Here is a 23,349-nt window from a genome sequence, read left to right on the forward strand (position 1 = left end):
GTAATTCATTTTACGTAATGTACCTTCTCTTCACTGGACAGACAAGTGCAGAAGTGTCAGTTTCAATAGTGGATCTATTACACCATGAAGAGAAGTCATTCAAATGGAGAGGAGTTTCAACTCCCTTGCAAGAAAGGAGTCAAAGCTTTGCAAAGAAAATATTTTCTCTTTGAGTAATGATAATGATATGCTTGAATTTCACATGAGATAATTAATAAAATGTTCAAATGATTAACACAGATCTTACACTGTCTTTCTAGAGCCACAACCAAAAGCAAAGAGTGAAATGAGAACGCAAATTCACTCTCAAGGGAAATCATCCGCTCCATGGGAAGAAAGTGGCAACGGTAATCTAATACACTTTCTCCATCTAGCCAAGGAATGCAAGATACTGCAGAGCAAGTATGCCCAAGACAAATACATGGTTTAGAGAAAATAACCCAGTCCAACACTGGATCCTGCATCTGATAGAAAAGTCCAGAAGGTTGCATGCTAGACATAACAGGAATTTTCTCTCTTCAAGCTTTGTTTTGAATTTTAATATGCTTCATGTTTAAGATAATCTTATTTTGTTTTCTAGGTATCTCCTTTCTGAGAATTATCTTCAGTAAAATAACCTCTTCTGTGTAAAGGATATATTTGGATACAGCCAGAGAGGTTAGAGGGTGCTTATGGTAATGCTAAACAGTAATTTTTTGTTCAAGCACCAAGTAATATATAAGAATGTTGTCTATATTACTACCATAAAGTAGAAAACATTACAACGTGGAGATTTATCCTGTTCCAGGGTCATGGTTGTCTAATTTATGAATACACAATCTGCTGTGAGTTTTTTAAAAGGTGTTATTTATTGCCTCCAATTCAGTCTTTCCTCTATGATTTGATTTTTGTAAATCAGGTGGTTATTTGCTGTAAAACAATCTTTTGTTAATACCATAAGGAACACTGGATTGAGAATCGAAAGATCTTGGGCTTCATTCCTGATTCTACCACTAACAACCTATGTGAGTTACAGACGGACATCCAACCTCGCTGACGGTATTGGTGCCTGTGAAGTCAGACTACTCAGGCTGGAATTTCCCCAAATGGTTCATAAAGCAGTTTATCACAATAAAAACAAATATTTTGACTGTTAATCATAGCATTATCATAAAGTCTTCAGACTTCATATTTAGATCTGAAGACATTATCTACATCTCTTGTTCCTTTTCACAGTGTTTTTTCCCTTGGAGTTTCAAGTCACTCGTGCCACAGGGGTAGAGCTTTTCCAAGACGGGGAGGTGTGTGGAGCAGAGCAGGGAGAGTGGCTGGCAGAGGGGATACAATTGATTTGGAGTCAAAGGATATCTGTCACAACTAAGTGGTGCTATGGTAATGAATTACAGTCTTAATGTGGATTCCACCTTTTAGTCAATTCTCATGATTCTGAAATAGATTTATGAAGCTGGAAGATCTAGGCAAAACGATATGTTGTGAGCGTCACATCAGGTGTCATAAGCAATAACGCTCATCCAAAGACCTAGTTCCTGTTTCCAGTGAACTCAGATTCTAAAGAAAATGTATTTGAAACATTTCATAGAACAGGCAAGTGAGAACCAAAGACACAAATCATTATCTTAACTGATTCGTGATCTACTTCCTAACTTGTACTGAATTGTACGGTCTCTTGGTGTAACAACTAAGTTGTTCTGAAATACACAATTCCTGGAAACAGCTCACCTCTACATTTTCTTGAAGTCAGAGTTCTCTATCTAGTATTTAAACATTACTTATTTTCATCTTATTAAATCTTCACTTCTTGACCAGTGAGACAGAAGGGTGAGAGGCCTTGTAAAGTATTTAGGAAAAAGGAATTAGGAGGAATAAGGCAACTCTTGAATTATCAAACGTTTATGAATCTGATTTTCCACACTTTCTTTATCAATTACATTATGAGCAGTAAATCCACAGATGAAATCTTCAAACTAATGCCCAGTGTTTTCTATCAATATCTCAAATTATGTGCATGCACGAATAGTAATCAGTATGCTCTTATGACACTCATGTTTGACCAAGCATTATACAGATCTCTAGAATCTTCATTACCCTTATTTTCTAAGTTTGCTGTTGGGACTTTAATTTTTTTCAAGATCCCTTTTAGTCTTTACAAGAAGTCATCGGAATGTAGAGAAATATTTGTCCACAGCCTCCATATATAGATCTCTATGTCCTTATTTACAAACATCTTACTGATGAATAAACTTGTGGAAAACATCTAGATGCTAGCTATCTGATTAATGACTGGTTAGATATCCACAATGCCTGGTTAGATAAAAATAACCAGAAAGAGACTAATAACCAAGTCAGATTAAAGATGGAGTATAATAGTGTTTCCAGAGGAAAAAAATATGATAACACATGAAACCACTCAATTTTTAAAATAAAAAGTTATAGTAAAATTAGAGGTCTGTGAGAAAAATACCCATTTAAACCTCAGGGATCAAACTGTTTCCTCGAGTTTGATAGAAGCAGAAAAAATAAATTCCCTGACTCCAATACCACAATTATTGCCAAATAGAAGGAGTCAGTTGTTCCAGCAAAGAGATTTTTAAGAAATCAGCAAAATGCTAGAGCTTCACATTAGGTTCTTTCTTCTGCGACATCTATGTGAAGAAACACACAAGGCCCTAATTCTACGAGTCTAGATAGTTAGCGTACATGAGACTCGCCTATGGAATTTGGTAAAATTAGGATTCCTGGGCCCCACCACCAAGGCATTTTCATTCAGCAGTCTTGGGACTGGTCCAAGAATCTGTAATTTTAATAAACACACAGGGTAAATTCATTCTGAGCCAGGAAATTCAAAAATACTACTCCTGTACTGTCAGAACACAGGCTACCTTAATAGTCCAAAATATAGCCCAGTACAGAGTGGCAATATGCTGAAGGAAAAGTCTGTATACAGTCATGCGTCACTTCACAATGGGGACACATTCTGAGAAAGGTGTTGTTAGGTGATTTCCTCATTGTGTGAACATCATAGAGTGCACTTACACAAACCTAGATGGTATAGCCTACTACACGCCTAGCCTATATGGTACTAATCTTACCGGACCACTGTCGTATATGTGGTCCGTTATTGACCAAAATGTCGTTATGTGGCACATGACTGTATTTGGCACAATTAGAGCATCCTTCTTTTTCATCCCCAAAGGCCAGGGCAATCAATGCCAGCCACACGGCTGGCTGCAGCTGGCCGGCTCACCTAGGCAGCGGTAGGGAATCACAATGTGGGCGTGGGTCTTGCACTGCTTGCGTCCCCTCTTGCACCAGTTCTGGATGGTCACTGGTTGGTTGGCTTCTACCACATTGGTGATCTGCAGTTCAGGGTAGACCTGGGACAACACACAGAAAGGGTAAATTGTTACCTGCGGCAGTGGCTGGCATGTGCAAGCACCTGATCTACCACTGCTCTTATCCCAAGGTACTGCTATCCCCCAACCCTCCAGCCTGCTCTGATTCTGATCAAGCTTAGGAAATTCAGGGTAAAGAAAAGATGCAAGTGACAAGCACCTATCAATCATTCAAAACATAAAGCAATGTGACTTTTATTTTATTTTACTGCACCTATTCAGGCTTAAAACATTATTTTTCCAGGGGAGAGAAAATAGAAAAGAGGGGGGCTGGCCCGTGGTGTAGTGGTTAAGCTTGGTGCGCTTCACTTCGGCAGCCTGGATGTGCAGGTTCAGATCCCAGGTGCGGACCTACACCACTCCACAGCCATGCTGTGGCGGAGACCCAAATACAAAATAGAGGAAGATTAGCACAGATGTTAGCTCAGGGCTAATCTTCCTCAAGCAAAAAAAGAGGAATATTGGCAACAGATGTTAGCTCAGGGCGACTCTTCCTCAGCAAAAAAATAAAAAATAAAAATAGAAAAGAGGGAGGGGGCCCTCTTACAAACACGGGGTCATTTTCAATGCAAAGTAAACTGGTGTAACAATTATATTCCGTAATGTCCTAAATAAACGTCATAGTAGATATACCTTTACTTAATTACTCAATTACTTATAATATTGCCTTTAACCCACCCCATCTTACTAATTAGGTAAACAATTTTACATACAGGATATGACACGTAGCAAGCTTTCTATATAAAAATTCTTCTCTTTATTCAAAGTAATTTACATAAGAATAATTTATCCAGCCATTATTACAGGTGTCATTTAGATAAAAAACTGTATTCATGAATCTCTTTCTTTGATAACTAACTACAGCCCTTTGCTTTGATTACTGTTCTCAGTAAATCATGGTGCTTACTGGGCACTTGGAATGAAATGTGAAACTGGATCAACTAAAATATATTTGTGAAGTATCAAATCACTTCTAATTATCAGTAATGAGTAGATATTTGAAATAAAAATATAAACATAAAAATTTATTTCTAAAATGGGCTTTCCTTTACATAAATCTTACATTTCACCAGGGTTACTGTGTTGCCAGATAATGAAGAGAGAGAAGCATAAGAGAATTGAGGGCATAAGCAAGGGAATGGTTATAATGATGGGCCATGAAATCTAAAGCGGAAGGAAGTGAGAACATGAAGGGTGTGAAGCCCTGTTAAAAGGCTGTGGCATCAATGAGTCCTGGTATGGGCTCCAGAATTTTGGCATAAAGGTACCAGAGAAAGTGAGGAGGTGAGGAGTAGTACATGGAGGGTCAGAGTTGAAATTAAGATTGTGGAGGAGTTACAGGTATTGGTAATTGAGAGGACTATAACATGACCGATGAAGAGAATGGCTGATGACGACTGATAAAGGCAAGATTACTGGAGGAATAAAAATCAAGGAAGTGAGAAACTGAAATACTGGAAGGATCATCGAGGTTGATATTAAAATTATTTAAGAATCATGAAAGGAGCAGTTGTCTGGATGACAGAAAGCCAGTAGCTAATATCTTCCCGGTTGGTGGGGAGCTAAAATCTTCAATGATTGAGGGGGTTTGCCACTAAGGTGGAAAGAGGTCTACAGATGACTTCAGCAGATAGAGGAGAGGGGGGATCTAGTTTGAGAGAACATATTTCACAGTTGGGGTGGGGGACAGTTTAGGGAGGAGAAGGGAAGAAGGATTTGGAAGTAAAAATGAGGAAGGAGGACATCCCGACCTCTAGGCACAATGCTAACAGACTTGAGAAAAGAACTTCTACCTGAGATGGCTACAGGGGAAGCAATGCCTCTGAGGGAGAACCAGGTTTCAGAGCGAGAAGATAACGTCCAGTGTGGGTTATGGATATAGGGAAGTTTGTGTATGATTGTCAGCGACACGCAGAGAGGCCTTGCCATGATCCTGTCTTTATTTAAAATGGTGATATTTTGCTCACTGTGGAGTTTTTGGCATTAATTTTGATTTTTTAAACACTGCATTAAAATATTATTTATCTTGACTCCAGAGTGCCTTACTCACCTCACCCTAGTCCCAACCCTGAGATAAATCACTTAAAAAAAACAAGGCACTGAGAATGGATAAAAAATGTGGTACATCCAGACAATGGATTATCCAGCACTAAAAAGAAATGAGCTATCAAGCCATGAAAAGACATGGAGGAACCTTAAATGCATATTACTCAGTCAAAGAAGCCCATCTGAAAAGGCTCCATACTGACGATTCAACTATATGACATTCTGGAAAAGCGAAAACTATGGTGACAGTAAAAATACCAGTAGTTACCAGGGGTTAGGGGGAAGGAGAGAGGAATAGGAGGAGCACAGAGGATTTTTAGGGCAGTTAAATTATTTTATATGATACTTTAATGGTGGATCCATGTCATTATACGTTTGTGCAAACCCGTAGAACGTACAACACCAAGGGTGAACCCTAATGGAAACTACAAACTTTGGGTGATGATGATGTATCAATGCAGGTTCATCACTTGTAACAAATGTACTACTCTAGTAGGGGATGTTGATAATGGGAGAGACTATGCATGTGAGGGGGCAGGGGGAATATGGGAAATCTCTGCACCTTCCTCTCCATTTTGTTGTGAACCCAAAATGCTCTAAAAAATAAAGTCTCTTTTTTTAAAAACTTAAAAAAAATAAGGCACTGATCAGTGCAGGGTGGTAAATTCAGTGGTGGAGGTATTACGTTATGAGAACACAAAAAAAGAAGAAATCAGAATCCTAGGGGGTGGGTACTGAGAAAGTTATTCTTCAAAAACACTGCAGCAACTTAGCTCCAAATGGAACCAGCTACCTTTACTTTATTTTATTTCGTTCTTAAGTATCTTAACACCTCAATGCATGCATTCCAGTCACAGATATGCTCAACTTGAAAATGCCACTAAAAATTTAATATTCCCCCGGCTTGTTTCTATATAATGAAAGGTGAAGTGACTCTTTGTACAGGAATATAATTCTCCCATCACCTTTCCTTGTTTATTATGTCACAAAAGTATAGCACTCATGAGTCATAAACTCTATGACACTAGAGAGTCCGCCCCGAGGGACACAACTTTATGTGCAGTAAAGTGTGAGTTACCACATTTTTCTAAAGGGGTTCTAGCTGCCACTTCACAGAAATACTACCCTGCTGAGGATTTTCTCAGGAGCTTTCAGTTTTCTATAAACCTTGTGGCAGACACAGTCAAGTCACACTTTTTTCTTTTCAATTCAAAACCAGAGAAATGTTTGTAGGGTACAAATTGATAAGCAGGAAAAAAGCATCTCTTGTTCACGTCGTGTACCATCTTCAGTTTCCTATGGTAATATTTAGTGCAATGCAACTGAGCAGTAACTTACTCAGTTGGCAATTTTCCAACAGATAGAGTTGCATACTGACAAATTAAAATCAGAGGGGCCAGCCTGGGGGCGTAGTGGTTAAGTTCGAGTACTCTACTTCCGCAGCCCCCAGTTCGCAGGCCCGGATCCAGGCGTGGATCTATGCACCACTCATCAAGCCACGCTGTGGTGGCATCCCATATACAAAATAGAGGAAGACTGGCAACGGATGTTAGTTCATGGCCAAGCTTCCTGACCAAAAAAAAAAAAATTAAAATCAGAGAAGACAGAGCTTCTCCCCTAAAGCACACTAGAGCTTCATGAAGTGATCATCCAAACACAGAATTGACTTTCAGTTCCCACCATGCAATCTACGTCATATGTGTCATTTCCTGTCCCTCGACTTCTCTCTCCAGAATGCTGACGATGACAATTTTTAACATGCAGTTGGATGAGGAGATTATAAAATCTTAACACGTAAATCCTGTGCAGAGTTTGCCTACTGCTTAACAATGAAAATAGAAGCAGTAACTTCAACCTGATTCACCTACTTTTATTTAGAGACAAGGGGTTATTAAATTGGATTTGTCAAAGTTGATTAAAATTTTGCTGTTCTAAAATCAGGAGGCTTATTTAATAAGGGTGAGGAACATCAACAATCAAGGTAACACAATCTCTTCGAAGCACAGCCAAGTCCAGTTAGTCATAGTGATTACCACATGCACAAGTGACCCCCAACTCAGAAAGCAAAAAACCAAAAAACTTAATAAAAAACATATTAAAGTTTCTGATAAAAATTCTGAGGATCATACCTTTTTTTTTTGGTGAGGAAGACCAGCCCTGAGCTAACATCTGATGCCAATCCTCCTCTTTTTGCTGAGGAAGACTGGCCCTGGGCTAACATCCGTGCCCATCTTCCTCTACTTTATATGGGACGCCGCCACAGCGTGGCTTAACAAGCAGTGTGTAGGTGCGCGCCCAGGATCCGAACTGGTGAACCCCGGGCCGCCGCAGCGGAGCGCGCGCACTTAACGGCTTGTGCCACGGGGCCGGCCCCCATGTCTAGTATTTTTTACGAAGCAGCTCCAGTGTAGGACCAGAGACAAATAAGCATTTTATGTTGAAAAAAGAGCATGGCTCACAGTTTTGGGCAAGAATAAAAATTAAAATAAGTAGATGTGTTGGGACTGGCCCAGTGGCATAGCGGTTAAGTTCACACGCTCCGCTTCAGAGGCCGGGGGTTCGTGGGTTCGGATCCCGGGTGCAGACCTGCACACTGCTCATCAAGCCATGCTGTGGTGGTGTCCCACATACAAAATAGAGGAAGGGTGGTACAGATTGTCAGGGACAATCTTCCTCACCAAGGAAAAAAAAAAAATTATACATGCAAATGTGCTCAAGGCTACTTGAGTCTCTCACTTTTCACCATAATTAATTACAAGCATCAGTTCAATGTTTTATATTTTCTTTGTGGCATCTCAAACCTTAACATAGAAAATAAAGATATCTGAGTTCCTTTAGCTATTTCATTTACATGTTTTCCAACACATGCAACATATGTATTGCTAACATAACAAGTATTGCTAATAATTTGCTAATATATCAAGCAGTAGCAAATCCTGACTGTTATAGGGTCCCCTCCTTTCCAAAATGTTTCCTATGTGAACCTCAATTATGAGTAACTATTTTCTTGATTATTTAAAAAAAAAAGACTTTCGATAACTATAACTATATTATTAAATACTTAAAGAATAAGCAGAGGCCAGGCCCTGTGGCGTAGTGGTTAAAGTCCAGCACGCTCCACTTCAGCGGCCCAGGTTCACGGGTTCAGATCCTGGGCATGGACCTACACCACTCATCAAGCCATGCTGTGGTGGCGACCACATACAAAACAGAGGAAGACTGGCACAGATGTTGTTAGCTCAGGGTGAATCTTCCTCAAGCAAAAAAAAAAAAAAAAAAAAAAAAAAAGACGAAGATTGGCAATAGATATTAGCTCAGAATGAATCTTCCTCACCAAAAAAATAAAACAAAATAAAGCATAAGCAAATCCAGGCCTGTGTCAGTTACTTGAAAAGCAAACTGTCCTTAGTTCCTACAAACCTTTCCTAAATCACAACTACATGGAGGAGTCACTGTATAAATACATACTCTGTGCTTCAAACACATTCTTACATAAGACCCTTATACCAAATATATCAAATGTCCGAGCCCATTAGAGTCGCCCCACGTCGACAAGCCTCCTCCACTCACAGTGTAATATAACATTAATCCCTCTCTCCCACTTTAGGAATGCTTTATGGTATTTGTCACAGTGTGCCTCCCATTTGTATAACGTACATATGTGCACGGCCTTCCCAGTGAAATGCACTTTCCTAAAGAGCAGGAAACACAATTTGGCACCCTGTGGCCTCCTTATGGCGCTCCACATTCATTATCTTTGGTTTAAGACTGTCAGGAGGCTGCCAACCCCCTACACGCTTTGTGGTACTGCAGCCCCCAGCCCTCTGAAGGAGTACTCATTAGTGACCATATTTTAACTCTACAGTTCTGTCCCTATAGCTGATTAGAGCCAGAGGAAAGCAAAGGATAAATCGCATCCTCTTCCTCAAGAGTTTTGAACTAACACTTACAGGCTCTAGCTAGATGAGGGGGACACCCAACTGGCAGGCAGGATAAGTCATAGCCAGAGACGGTGTCTGTCAAAACCCATGGATGATCGGACACTAGGCATCTGGAAGAAGCAGCTGCTCTAGGGGAGGAAAATAGGAAGATGTGCAGAGAGAGAAGCTAAGATGAGAGAGCTGCGTACTCTAGACGAAAATAAGACAGACATGACAGAGCGTAAGACAGGGACCACTTGATTACCTGTAACTCCAGTGAAGCGTGGTGTGTCCCCTTCAATAAGCCCCTTCTTAAACATAAGCTACTTTCCTAGGTTTAGTTTCCTTCCAATTGAACAAAACCCAAGAAAAAGGCCCATCTCAAACGTTAGTTCTCTGATACTTGCTCCCTGATCCCTTCAATCTCTGAATCCAAAGCATTTTATCCAAGCACTTTTCTCCAATCACGAATCACTTTCTATCTGCTATTACACTGAAATTTCTTCCTGCCTATCAGAATATGCACTTTTTGAAGGAAGGGATAATATGATTCATTTTTGTGTTCCCTCAACAGTAGCCAATGCTGACAGCACAATAAGTGCCTGATAAATATTTAATGAATATTTCTGGTTAAGATCAAAATCCATTAATTGTAGGGAAATTCAGTATATGTTAAGCTCCCACTGGGTACTATCAATGTATCTCTTAAATAAGATGATCTAAATAGTATAATAATATAGTTGGATGATAAGTTTTTGAGAAAAATAGGCATCTCAATGACTCCTAATACCGTTCTTCCAAGTAGGATGTGGCAACTTTGACAAATAATAGCATCTTATATAAGAAGCCGTACATTAATGTTAATAATTGTTAATATAAACATACAGTTGAGGAAGATGCTTAGGAAGGATTAAAAGCCAGGCTCTCACTTAGGCTAAGAAAGCCCATCTGGCTTTCCAGGAACCTGAAAAGCAGCCTACTCTTCTGGACATAGAAACATGTTTTATCTTTAAAAGCTAACGTCTTAGTTCATAAATTAAACTTTTTTAAAAGAAAGAGCTGAAGCAATTCCAAATAACTAACAGCCAGGACAGTGGTAGAGTAAAAACGATCTTAGATCCATATTAGAAGGTTCTAGTTGGTAGCCTAAGTGGTTTTTCTCACTACAGAAAAATATCTTAAAACTTGGTCACCATCAGAACATTTCCACTCTAAATTTTAAAAATCTAAAGTCTCTCTTTCTTTCTCTCTATGTATCCAAATTGGAAATATATTAATCTCAGACAAGATCACATTTAAGTTGCTAAATATGCAAAGCAAGAAAAGACATTGATATTTGAGGAGGCCAAGAACATGCAGTTATAGATAGAGAAATATAAAAATATTTCTTTAAGACATATGTTGTCAGAGTACTACAGAAACTTTCCTCTATTCACAATATTAGGAACAAATAGGGGAGTGCTTGAAGTCCCTTTCGCAAACAGGCCACCTGGGACAATCGATTAATGCCAAAAGTCCTAATTTACGTAAACTCAGAATGACCAAGGATATTTCAAGAACACAAAATCAAATGTGGCCAGGAAAAGGCTGAAAATAAGGTTAATGGTCACAGTAATGGGAATTGCTACTAAATCTGAAAATAATTTGCTAACTGTTCCAGTCTTTCAACTTTTGAAATCAATTTTTAAGCAAATCCTCAAGGATATTTTTTTTTTTTGGAAAAATATGCTAGAAATTACAGAGTATTAATAAAATGTTGTTTTAAATAAGTAAGTCAGAAGTCAATAAATAAAATGTGATGCTTTAGTTCCTCTTAATCAATTTACAGCTTTGCAAAAGGGATAAGCAACATATCTACACAAGAGGCTTGCCAAAAATAATGCAGCTTCTGAGGGAGGTAGGATAGAGAACTTGCATTTCCAGACTTATCTAGAAACAAGAGGAACTAGATTTTATAAATATTGGAATGATAGGTACATGGGGCGTTCATTATACTATTCTTTCTACTTTTACATTTTCTTGAAACTTTAAATCAAAAAGAAAGTTAAAAAAACGAGTCCAGTGGAAACAAAGTCAGATTTCTAAATTTAAATTACAAGTGAAAAAACTAATACACAAACAAACCAAGATGCTAACTGTATATGCATGATTGCGACTAGCATGTATGAACATATACATGAAACAAAAAATCAAAAACTCTGTAGTGAAATGGTATAGAGGGAGCCTAATCATGGGATATTTTCATCTTGTGAAATTTTTTTTTTTTTTTTTTTTTTTTGGTGAGGAAGATCAGCCCTGAGCTAACATCCGTGCTAATTCTCCTCTTTTTGCTGAGGAAGACCGGCTCTGAGCTAACATCTATTGCCAATCCTCCTCCTTTTGTTTTTCCCCCAAAGCCCCAGTAGATAGTTGTATGTCACAGTTGCACATCCTGCTAGTTGCCATATGTGGGACGCGGCCTCAGCATGGCCGGAGAAGTGGTGTGTCGGTGCGCACCCGGGATCTGAACCCAGGCCACCAGTAGCGGAGTGTGTGCACTTAACCACTAAGCCACGGGGCCGGCCCGTGAAGTTTTTACATATCAATTTCTTTTTCAAAGAATGTATCCAAGAGGAGAGTAAGAAAAATACACAATTGAGGGTTTACTATGTGCTGGAATCATTGCAAATGTTTTATGTGTAACAAGTCAAGTAATCTTCCATCAGGTAGTAATGGTTCCATTTCATGGAAGATGAAATTGATGAAGCTAGAACATAACAGCTCAAGTCAGTGTCATTTCTGAGCACTCAAAGAGTATATTAATTTTAAGTTTTAAACTACTTCCACTTCAGTGTCTAAACCAAAACAGAGTATGCCCTAGACAATATACTTGGTTTTGGATTCAAATGGCATACTTTCTCCTTTAAAATTTTCTGGAATACAAAGAAAAATCATATCTCAACCTGTTGTCAACATAAATTCTTTTCATAATAAGGGATACTGGAAACACAATAACTAATTTAATTGAGAAAGAGAACTGGAAACTGAAAATGTTCTCTGCTTAAAATTTAATGAGGTGCTGAGAAGCAATACACAGCTGATGACATACAAGAGCAATAATGGGAAGTCTGAGCAGTGTTATGTTTTCACAATGATGACTACGTAAGCGCAGGGGATATAAAATGCTGCAGGGCATTAGCCTATTTCCCAATAATTTGGCCCAAGTCTCTTCATCTGACACTGTATATAAATATATTTCTATACACATACATTCATACTCAGAGGTGGAAAATACAGTCCAAGAATCTTGTTTGATGTATAAGTCACTCTTATACCAAAGTGCTGACTGTAAAAACAAACGGGGGGGGGGGGGGGAGGCGGCACAGGATACCAAGATAAATGGCACAGGACACAAATGTGAAAACATACCATGTGTATACAGATATCCTAGATTCTCCTTCTCTCTCTGACTTATGGATAATTTTCTTCTTTGTAAAATATTCAAACTGTACAATTTTATTTGTCATTATACCTCAATAAAGCTAAAAGGAAAATATATTACAGGAAAAAATTTTTTAATAAATAAATAACTAAAATGTGAAATATCAAAGTCCACAGTATTACTGCAAATATATAATAACTGAGTATGCATTTTAGAAAAGAGCTAGACAGTAATGAGGACAAATGTTAAATCAAACATTAATTTGATTAAATGATTAATTATGTGAAAAAAATATATATCCAAACTGGTTTCATCTCTTTTAGCTCTAAATCTTATGGGTTCTGCAAGCAATCCTTCTAAGTACACAGACCATTAACGCATAACATATATCCATCCTCATATATAGGGAGCCAGACACCTCTATTTAAAATTGGTTTCATGTAATATGAATTTTTGGATCTTTCAAATATCAAAACCACAAGGCATAGGTGCCTGTAATTTGCGGGTCACTTTTAAACCGACAAAGGTAGACGGTGCACACAGCAAAAGAACAATGGCCAAGAATGTACCAGGCTTCCATCACAGCGCTGTGGATACAGCGTACTCTCCAAGTTGGTTGGATTAAAAAGATCACGTGTTGTTTGCTTTTTAAATTTAGTTTTAATTTCACATTACTGTGGAATGAACACATCAAGGTTGAGAAACATTTCTTGTCTGGGCATCCCACGTTCGGCTATAGATTTTAGACTAGAAAGTTGGGAGAAGGAAGTAGCTTAGTTCAAAGTCATCAAACAGGAGGCTTTTGTTTTGTTTGGGCACTGGAATGCTTTGTTCCACGTTCCTGTGAATTTATAGACAAAATCACTGTTCATTTAGAGCAAGAAGGTTAAAAAAACAGGGAACACACATATTGTTAGCTGTGGAAAAAACACTTTGGAAAAAGAGACTATACCCATAATTTAATAGAAGAGATTAAAAGTAAAGCCACATTCATCTAACTTTCCCAGCTGGAAATCTCTGCCAGCGTTTGAGGCTTAACCTGTTAAAAACTCCCTCCAGAGACCTGCTCCTTGGTGAGAGTTAGCAGAGCCATCAACACCTACTCTAAGCCCCCACCTCACATGAGGTGTTCTGCACGTTAGGGATGCAGAGGCAGGCAAAGCATGTGCTTTAAGTTCCCCCCTTAAAGAGGAGGAAGAACAGTGCTGGGACTTGCACTTGCAATTTCTCATTTAATTGGCAATATTTAACTTCTACAGCACACATCTGTGTGTTCCTATCATAAAGCGAGGACATGGTTTAAGACTGGTTGGGCAGCTTTCCTGGATTTCTCAGGTCTCAAAGAGCAAAGGCTGGCTTCGAACGGAGTTCTGTCTCATAGGGAAGCCCATATTCCCCCTTCATTGCACATGACCCCAAGGGCTCCGTTATCACAGCATCTTGGAGTATCTCGTATGCCGTCATCTATATGACGAGGATGGGCAGGGTGATCTTGCTCATCCCTTTTCACACTAATGTCTTGAGATTTGAATTCCCTTCTCTCTCCAGTCCACCCTACCCTTGGAAACAGACTAATTTTTCTAAAATTGTCATGACCACAAAACCCACATGCTAAAAATCAATCCCATAGCTCTTACTTATCCTCCAGAATTAGATCCAAAATCCGTAGATGTACATTCAAGACCCTCTACTTTACAGCCTCATCCTATCTTTTCAATTTTCTAAATTCTCTTCTCAATTTATCTAACAGTATATTTATAAGCTCCTTATGAAGCAAGAATGGTGTCTTGCCTCTCAGCAACATGACACAAAATCCTATCCTGAACCACGCTCAATAAATATTTGCTAAATTTGCCTGAATTAAATTTGGGAAGGAACAAGATTCTTTACATGAAGAATTGAAATACACTTCCAATTTTTTCTTCTCTGACTCAAACCCTTTGGTTTAAATAAAAGAATTTTTTTAAAAATCTCATTTCATTCAAAAGAAAGAGCATAAAAAAAAATCTAAAAATTCTCACTTTTCTTCCTAGGCTTTAATATATGTTTCAAGGGGAATATTATCCTAGTTTTATTCTATTTATATTTTTAAGACTCCTAGGTTCCTTAGGCCAATGTTTGGGTAATGCAAGAGTTCATTAAGGCAAGTGGCACTTTAGGCTGTTAAATGATGCACAATTTATATGATTATTTTCAAGTTCTTTCCAAGATAGCAGCACTTTCCACATTTGGTATAGAACGGAGGAATGGAACTGTTTTCCAACAAAGGACAACAGAGGAAAATAATAATTGAGGGAGCATCTCTTGTGATCATCTCTTATTACACACAAACTATCTCAAAACTGAGTAGCTTCAAACAATAAACATTTTTTATCTCACACAGCTTCTGTGGCTCAGGAATCTGGAAGCGGCTTAGGTGAGTGATCCTGACTTACAAAGCCGCAGTCAAGATGTCAGGCGTGCTTACATGAAGGCTTGACTAGGCTACAGGATCCACTTCCAAGTGGTTCATTCACACACCTGGCAAGCTAATGCTGGCTGATGGCAGCATTCAGTTCCTCACCTCAGGCACATCCCCACAGTGCTCCTTGAGTGTCCTCACGACATGGCAGCTGGCTTCCACCATAGTAAAAGTATGTAAGGTAGAAGCCACACGTCTTTTATGCAGAGTGGAGCCCTGCCCGGTCTTTTTGAACCATCCTCTCACCTTGTGGCGCTATATCAGACAATGGTCCACTGCTATTCTTGGGTTTTCATCGCCAGTTTTTCAGAAGTGTGTGGCCATGTCCTTCTTCCTAGTCTTTCTTAGTCTGGAAGCTCCGCTGAAACCTGTCTACCATGGGTGACCCTGCTAGTATTTGAAATCCCAGTGGCACAGCTTTCAGCATGCCAGCAACACACAGCCACCACAGTATGACAGTCAACAGATGGGTCAGTGGTTCCCTGACTGGGTTAAAATCCAGGCCACGGTGGTAAGGACACTGAATCTTAACCACTAGACCACTAGGGCTGGCTTGGAGGCTAGCTACCACGTAAGAATTTAGACTTTCTCACAATTCTGTGGGTTGACTGGGCAATTCTTCTTCAGATGGGGTTTGTAAGCTAACCTACTGCAAGGAAGGCTGTAAGGTCCAACCTGGCCTTGCATACATGGCTGGCTGGTGCTGGCAGCTGCCTAGGAGCTCAGGTAGGGCCAGTGAATGAGAGCCTCCATTCTCTTCCACTTGGGCTTCTCCAAATGCCTGGGTTTTCTCAGAGCATGGGAGCCTCCGGGTGGTCTGACTTTCTACATAGCATAGTTCTGCCTTCCCAGAACACAAAAGGCTGTCTTAAGGCTTAGACCCAGAACTAGACCAGTGTCATTTCCATTCCGCTCTACTGGTTAAAGCAAGTCTCAGTTCCAACCAAGATTCCGAGGGAGAGTGTAACTACTGGAAGGCATAATACATGAACAGCAACAATGGAACATATTACACAGGGTCACATAAAGAACAATCCAGGGAGTTGGTTGGCTTAATGTTTTCAGGAAGTGTACTTAGTGATCATTTAGTATATTTAAAGTCGTGCTACATGTTTATCCCCCTACCACTGAGTGTATATCAAGGCACTTGCATTTAACCAGGTAAAAATAAACTGAGGGCAAATCTGAACAATGTGCCAACATTCCCCCAACTCTTGCCTAAAAATCTCTTTAGAATTCCATCAACAAGAAGAAACAGTCTCTGCAAAAGAAAACCACAAGCTCTATTTGAAAGTACGCTCTCTCAGCATAAAGAAGGATGCAGAAACCCTGCCTATACTGCTCCAATCTCCATGCCAACAAGCCATCCACAAGCAGTTACTAAATGACTATTAGCGTACTCTGGGTCAGAGTTAAGTGTTGGATAAAATGCTTTGTAAGGCATGATCCCTAGAAATGATAATCCTCAGCAATGCCTTGGGTCTGTAATCCTTCTGCCCGCAGGAGCCACAGTAAGTCTTAGTCCTAGCTCGGGCTGCCATAACAAATTAACATAAACTGGGTGGCTTAAACAACAGAAATTTATTTTCTCACAATCCTGGAGACTGGAAGTCCAAGATCAGGGTGCCAGCATGGTCAGGTTCTGGTGAGACCTCTCTTCCTGGCTTGCAGATGGCCGCCATCTCTCTACGTCCTCACATTACTTCTTTGTGTGAGCAGGGAAAGAGAGTAGACTCTTTGCAAGCTCTCTTGGTGTCTCTTCTTAGAAGGGTGCTAATCCCATCATGAGGGTCCTACCCTCATGACCTCATGTAACCCTAATTACCTCCCAAAGGCCCCACCTCCACATACCATCACACTGGGAGTTAGGGCTTCAACATATGAATTTGGGGAGGACACAAGCATTCAGTTCACAGCAGTCCTCAATACACATTTGATGAAGAAATTAAAGAAAATCCTCAAATGGTGCTATGTTAATAAAAAAAGAAAAATGCAAAGAAAGACAAGTATTTGACTGGGTAGAAACACAACTATTACAACTGGGAAAAAGGAAGGAATTTATGGGCACCAAGAATTTGGATGATTTCAGATAAAATGCAGCATAAACAAATACTCAAGTTAAAACATAAGTTTCAACCTATCTTCCCAATCAACCTTTATTAAGGGCTTAAACCAGGTACAAAGATAAAAGACTCAATTGTTACTTTTTCTCCCTAATTTTGCCCTTGACCAAGAATAAGACAGAAGAAATCAGGGGACAAAAATGACAATATTCATAATAATAACAACAAAACAACCAATAGCAAGGAATACAAATTGAGAGAAACATGGCATTATAAAGACATGGACTAGATAATTCACCATCAAAATAATAATATTTGACATGTCATATTAAGCTAAGCACCAACAGATACAATGTGCAGCTATCCGGGGCAATCTTTTGGAAAAACAAATTTAACAAGTGAGTTACACTGGTTAGCAAAAGGTCAAAATGAGGTCACAGTCATGAGTTCAGTCGGTTTTGCTCTGTCCCAGGATCACAGACTGCTAACACTTGCCTCTCTGACTCAGCCAGCCATCTCTAAAACATCTGTGTTTTGGTCACAAGAGGGACTGAGTGAGCACATAAAGAAAAAAATTATTTGTCACTATTGGGAGAAAAATAATCGTAAATGAGTAGCACCGTAAATGGCAACTAATGGTAATAATTTCTACATTTTTTTTTAAAAAGGAGTTTGCAGAGGCCAGCCTGGTGGTGTAGTGGTTAAGTTTGCACACTCTCCTTAGGCGGCCCAGGGTTCACAGGTTCGGATCCTGGGCACGGACCTATGCACCGCTTATAAAGCCATGCCGTGGCAGGCATCCCACATACAAAAAGTAGAGGAAGATGGGCACGGATGTTAGCCCAGGGCCAATCTTCCTCAGCAAAGGAAAAAAAAAAGGATTTTGCACAATGATAGATGACAGAATATAGTGGATAAATATCTTCAGGGTGCTGAACAAATATGCTTGTCAACCTGGAATGCTAGACTTAATTAAGCCATTATTCAATAAGAACAACTACTTCCGGAAATACCTAAGGTGACAGCCATCTAAAAAAAAAAAAAGAGTAATCAAAATAAATAATACATATAGGAATAAAGATGCTGTGGTGAAAGGATTGGCTGTAAACAATGAATCCAGTTAAAGACAGAACCTACAACTATGAGAATTATGGCAAGAGAATAGGGGCTGGCCCGGTGGCACAAGCAGTTAAGCGCGTGCACTCCGCTGCGGTGGCCCGGGGTTTGCTGGTTCGGATCCTGGGTGCGCACCAATGCACTGCTTGTCAAGCCACGCTGTGGCGGCGTCCCATATAAAGTAGAGGAAGATGGACACGGATGTTAGCCCAGGGCCAGTCTTCCTCAGCAAAAAAAAAAAAAAGAGGAGGATTGGCATTGGATGTTAGCTCAGGGCTGGTCCTCCTCACAAAAAAAAAAAAAAAAAGAAGAATAGACTGAAGTATTACAATGTTTAAAATATATTTATATACCTTAAAAAACCTGTGAGAAGGGGAGGCAGAAAAATTGTGATTATTATTTTCCCTGGCTTTCCTAGCAGGGAATCAAGCGATACTGTCTAAAATAAAAACACGGAGTTAAAAAAAAGAATAAAGGAAAATAAACATTTTCCAACAACACACAAAAATATTCAATCCTACAAATGAAAATTACCCACTATTTCTAATTATAAAAGAAAAATACTAGAATATCTACAAAGTAAGAAGTGGCAGGAAGATCCTAAAATATCACTAAGGAATGTCCTAGATAGTTCAAGATGCACCATTCAATAGAAAATGTCAAACACTGTTTATAAGTTCTGAGCGAACATCTCTCTGCTCCCCATACCTTTCCAAAAGCTGGTTAAAATCATGATGCGTTATTAATTCCTTCAGCTACACACTCTTCAACCTATAAAAATTTCTAATCCACTGTGTGTTTCTAAGTCCACTGTGTTGGGCTGTGGTCATTATTCTATGTCGCCCCATGCCACTCTTCATCCCTTTTCTGGCTAGAGCCCCTCTCCCCACACCATGTGGCTCTGGTCAGCTGTCAAACAGGCCACACACCCTCAGGGCCAAGGCCAGCCAGTCCCAGTACTGAGTCCTTATGGATATGATGACTGCTCCAAAGGTAGACGTGTGGCCAAAAGCAGGGCCAACCAGAATCCCTCCTTGAAATTATAATACCCTGGCAGGACGAAGTTGGGATGTCAAACTGGGATGACCCACTCCCAGAGCTACCGGCTGCCATCTTCCCTGGCCTCCTAGAAAAAGCCCACCTTAGAAGAAAATGAACAAACAGGAGAATGGATAAGAAAGACCCCACAGAGAAATTCCAGGTAGCACTGAGTCTCAGTTCCAATATCTGAAGACCCAGTTTCTGGATGCCTTCATTAAAATTCTGTAAGCTACCCCCACCCCAAGATCCTTCTCATCTGTGGGAGAAAATATTCCCCATGTATATATTGTTTAGTGGGTTTCTGTCACCTGGCAAGAGAAACTGTCTAATTAACCCACCCCTACCATCTCCCCACCTGTTTCCTCTCCTTTCCAAGACTCAGCCAATCCAAGACTCAGGATTTATCCACTGGATCGCGTTTTTCCCCAGTTCTTACGCATACCAGAGCCTAGTTTTCTTATGATGGACACCTACCCTTCCCACAGTTGAGCTTGAGCTTCCTTTAGCTTAAGTTCCTTCCCTTTAAAAAATAAAGCCCTTCCCTTTTCCTTGAATTGCCCTCAGGCTCTCTGCCTCTAGGTCTTTCCTAAAAGAGTCCACAGATGTCTTCACCATCTATTCCTGTTATTCTTCCTGTTACCTACTGCAATCTGACTTCTATTCCACTAAATTGTTAGCCCAAAGATCAACAATGACCTTTTGTTTGCCAAATTGGAAGACTGTTTTGTTATAAAACAATGTCCAAGACTTAGAAATGGGCAAAAGAGGTTACTGGGTGTCCTACCAGTGAAATGCAGGTGCTGTCTTCCAGAGCCTGGGGGTGGTAGGGGGAAAGATGATCTGATTCTACAGGGTGTGTTCTTCAAGTTGACTGGCTATTGACTAAGCTCTTTTACAACTCTGTATGGGTAAATACTGTAGAAACAAATAGCAACAAGCAATGCATGCTCTATGCAATGCAGATCTGATAATTCCTACCCACAGCTATGTAAATAAAGTTTGCTGGGAAAAGAATTTAAAGCTCTCCAAGATAAACTGGACGAATTTTAACACCTTACAAGTTACCTCATTAATTAATGAATTAAATAAAATCTTTGATGTGTGTTCATTTTGCAAGAGAGTCATGATTTTGCCTTGTCAAAAATGATACTTCAACCACTTTCAGTCTGCATCACACTAGCACTCTCATGACTGGCTTAGTTTAGAAATTAACTTAGCTTAACTTCAATACGTGACATCTCCCAATTCTGATCCTAGGTCTCTGGCCACTGCTGTCCTCCATGATGGCATTCTTTCTCTTTGTTCCCCTTAAATGTTGTAATTCCCCAAAGTTCCTTCCTAGGATTCCTCCCCAGAGGCATCATGATGAAATGAGAGCAAGTACTTGGCAAGGTAGGTGGCACTTTGTTATTGCTCAATAAAAGTAAGCTGGTATTAGCAGCAGCAGGAGCATCATCATCCTCATCATCATCATCACCATCGCCATGTACTATCACCACCACCATCATCATCATCACCATCGCCATGTACTATCACCACCACCATCATCATCACCATCGCCATGTACTATCACCACCACCATCATCATCATCACCATCGCCATGTACTATCACCACCACCATCATCACCACCACCATCACCATCACCATCGTCGCCAAGGACCATCATCACCAGCATCGGTTTTTATGTTGCTAAAATTATTTTATAAGCCTTTGTTGGGGCCCAGGGCAGGCCACCCCAAAATATCCCACAATAGCATACTGATTATTTTGATTTAAAGTTACTTGAGAAGCAAAAGGCAGTCTCACCCTCCTGTCTCTGTTCCCCCTGAAAGCAGGAAATAAATCTCCCATGTGAAAGGTGCTCTCCCTGCATCCTTACCACCAGAGCTAGGGAATTCAGTACTGAGAAGCCTGCATAAGCAAACCTTGCTAATTTACTTCCTCAAGCCTAAACACTGCTTAAATTCCTCACTAACTACTTACCTGAAATCAAAGTTTCTTTGTCCTGTCATTCCTCACAAATTTATGTTTCTTTGTGTAAAACATACACATACTGCTTGCTTTGTTCACTCTCTGAGCATCATTTCTTTATGATCTCCAATACGTATGCATTAAACTGGGTTTTTCTCCCATTAATCTGGTCTTGTGTCAATTTTATTATTAGTCCAGCCATAAGAACACAAGAAGGGTAAAAAGGGGATTTTCCCTCACCCCCAACACCTTTCTCTCCCCTTAGATCACCCTTTAAGAACAGATCCTGTGTTCTACTCATCACTGCATCCTTAGCACCCAAGATATATGTTTGACAGAGGAAGAGAGAACCACTGGGCTCTAGAAAGGTGTTCATATAATCATCTTGCACTAAAATATTTTTAATGAAAGATGTATTAAAAAAGCCCCAAACAAGCCTTCCTCCCTGACTCCCAAACACCAGTGAAGTTCTGGTGGAAGGTCTGGGAGGATTCCTCACTTCTGCTTCCTTCTCCCACTTGCCAGATCATGGGATCTAAGACCCTTATAGCCCAGAGTCACTGGTGGCACGGAGCAAAGGGGGATAGCAACACTGTTCAACAGAAATATAATGTCTATGTAATTTTAAATTCCATAGTAGCCGCATTAAAAAGTAAAAAGAAACAGAGGGGATTCATTTTAATGACATATATACTCACAATTTAGTAACATATACATGATGTTTAAGACAGTATATACAAAATATTATGAAATCAATATAAAAATTATGTAAATATTTTATATTCTTTTTTCATGTAAATCTTTGAAATATGGTATTTATCTTACACTTACAGCACACATTAGTTTGGACTAGCCACACTGCAGGTGCTCAACAGCCACATGAGGCTAGTGGCCACTGGTCAGGACAGCACAGGAGAAGGGTAGGCCCCAAGGGAACCCAGAAGCTAGATGCAAGATCAGAGTGACAAAGCAAAAGGAGGACTTTTTGAAATGCAAATCTACAGTCATTCCCCTTTTTAAAAAAATAAACAAACACTTTCAATGACTTCCTGTTGTTATAGAATAAAGCCCAAATTTATTAAAAGGGCTCACAAGGCCTGATGTTCTGGCCCTTTCTGACTTCTCCAGTCTAATGTTTGTCTAATCCACTGTAAGATTCTGGCCTGTGTGCATCGTCCTATAAGACGTCTGTGGGTGGTGAGCTGAGACAGGCAGATAATACCAGAATTGCAACAGATTTACTCTCTTCTCATCCCACCCCATGGCCACCAACAGTCTGACAAAGTCTGGGACCTGGAAGAACCACTCTGTGGCTTAGCTCTAGGACAAACAACAGCTAAAACAGGAAGTGACGCTACTCAGGCATTAGTGGGATCTCTAAGTGGAGTGGGAATAAGGGTTGTTCTCAGGGTCAAGAAAAGTAATTTTTAAAAGGTCATCATACAAATGCAAAAACATCTGCTTATTCATAAGCGAAACTAAGGGAGGAAAAACTTAGATGCAAACCATGATACACACATCATAATAGCCATTCGACAGGAAAGGAGGATGTGGGCAACGTCATTAACGAACTTCGAGTTCTAGCCTTTTTCAAAAAAAATTTTACTTAACGTTCAGAATGCATAATCTGCATGCATATCCAGAAAGCTGAAATGGTATCAAAAACCTCTAAGCACGCACACAGACTTCCAATTTACCAAACTCAACATATCTGCAAAATTGTACTAGAGGAACTCTTCAGTACAATGTGAATATTATTTCCAAGATGTATGTTTTAGAAATGTCATAGCTGGGCAAAAGTAAGTTAATTATTAATCACTATTTAAGAAATGTTTTTAAAAAGAAATATAAAGGTCTTAAATATTAGTAATTTCTACTTAAATATGAAGAATTTTTTCACATCATGGTTCATACTC

General features: G+C 39.7%; 1 protein-coding gene across 3 annotated transcripts in view; it reads right to left on the bottom strand.

The window, feature by feature from the left end:
- The window catches only part of APP (amyloid beta precursor protein), a 258,874-nt gene that overhangs the window by 178,635 nt on the left and 56,890 nt on the right, over positions 1–23,349 (bottom strand). For all 3 annotated transcript variants that reach the window (XM_058522959.1, XM_058522957.1, XM_058522958.1), the window contains exon 3: positions 3,245–3,374. In XM_058522959.1, coding sequence (XP_058378942.1) covers positions 3,245–3,374 — 130 coding nt within the window. The remainder of the gene's footprint in view (positions 1–3,244; positions 3,375–23,349) is intronic.

This window comes from Diceros bicornis, chromosome 27 (genome assembly GCF_020826845.1).
Source record: "Diceros bicornis minor isolate mBicDic1 chromosome 27, mDicBic1.mat.cur, whole genome shotgun sequence".
NCBI lineage: Eukaryota > Metazoa > Chordata > Mammalia > Perissodactyla > Rhinocerotidae > Diceros > Diceros bicornis.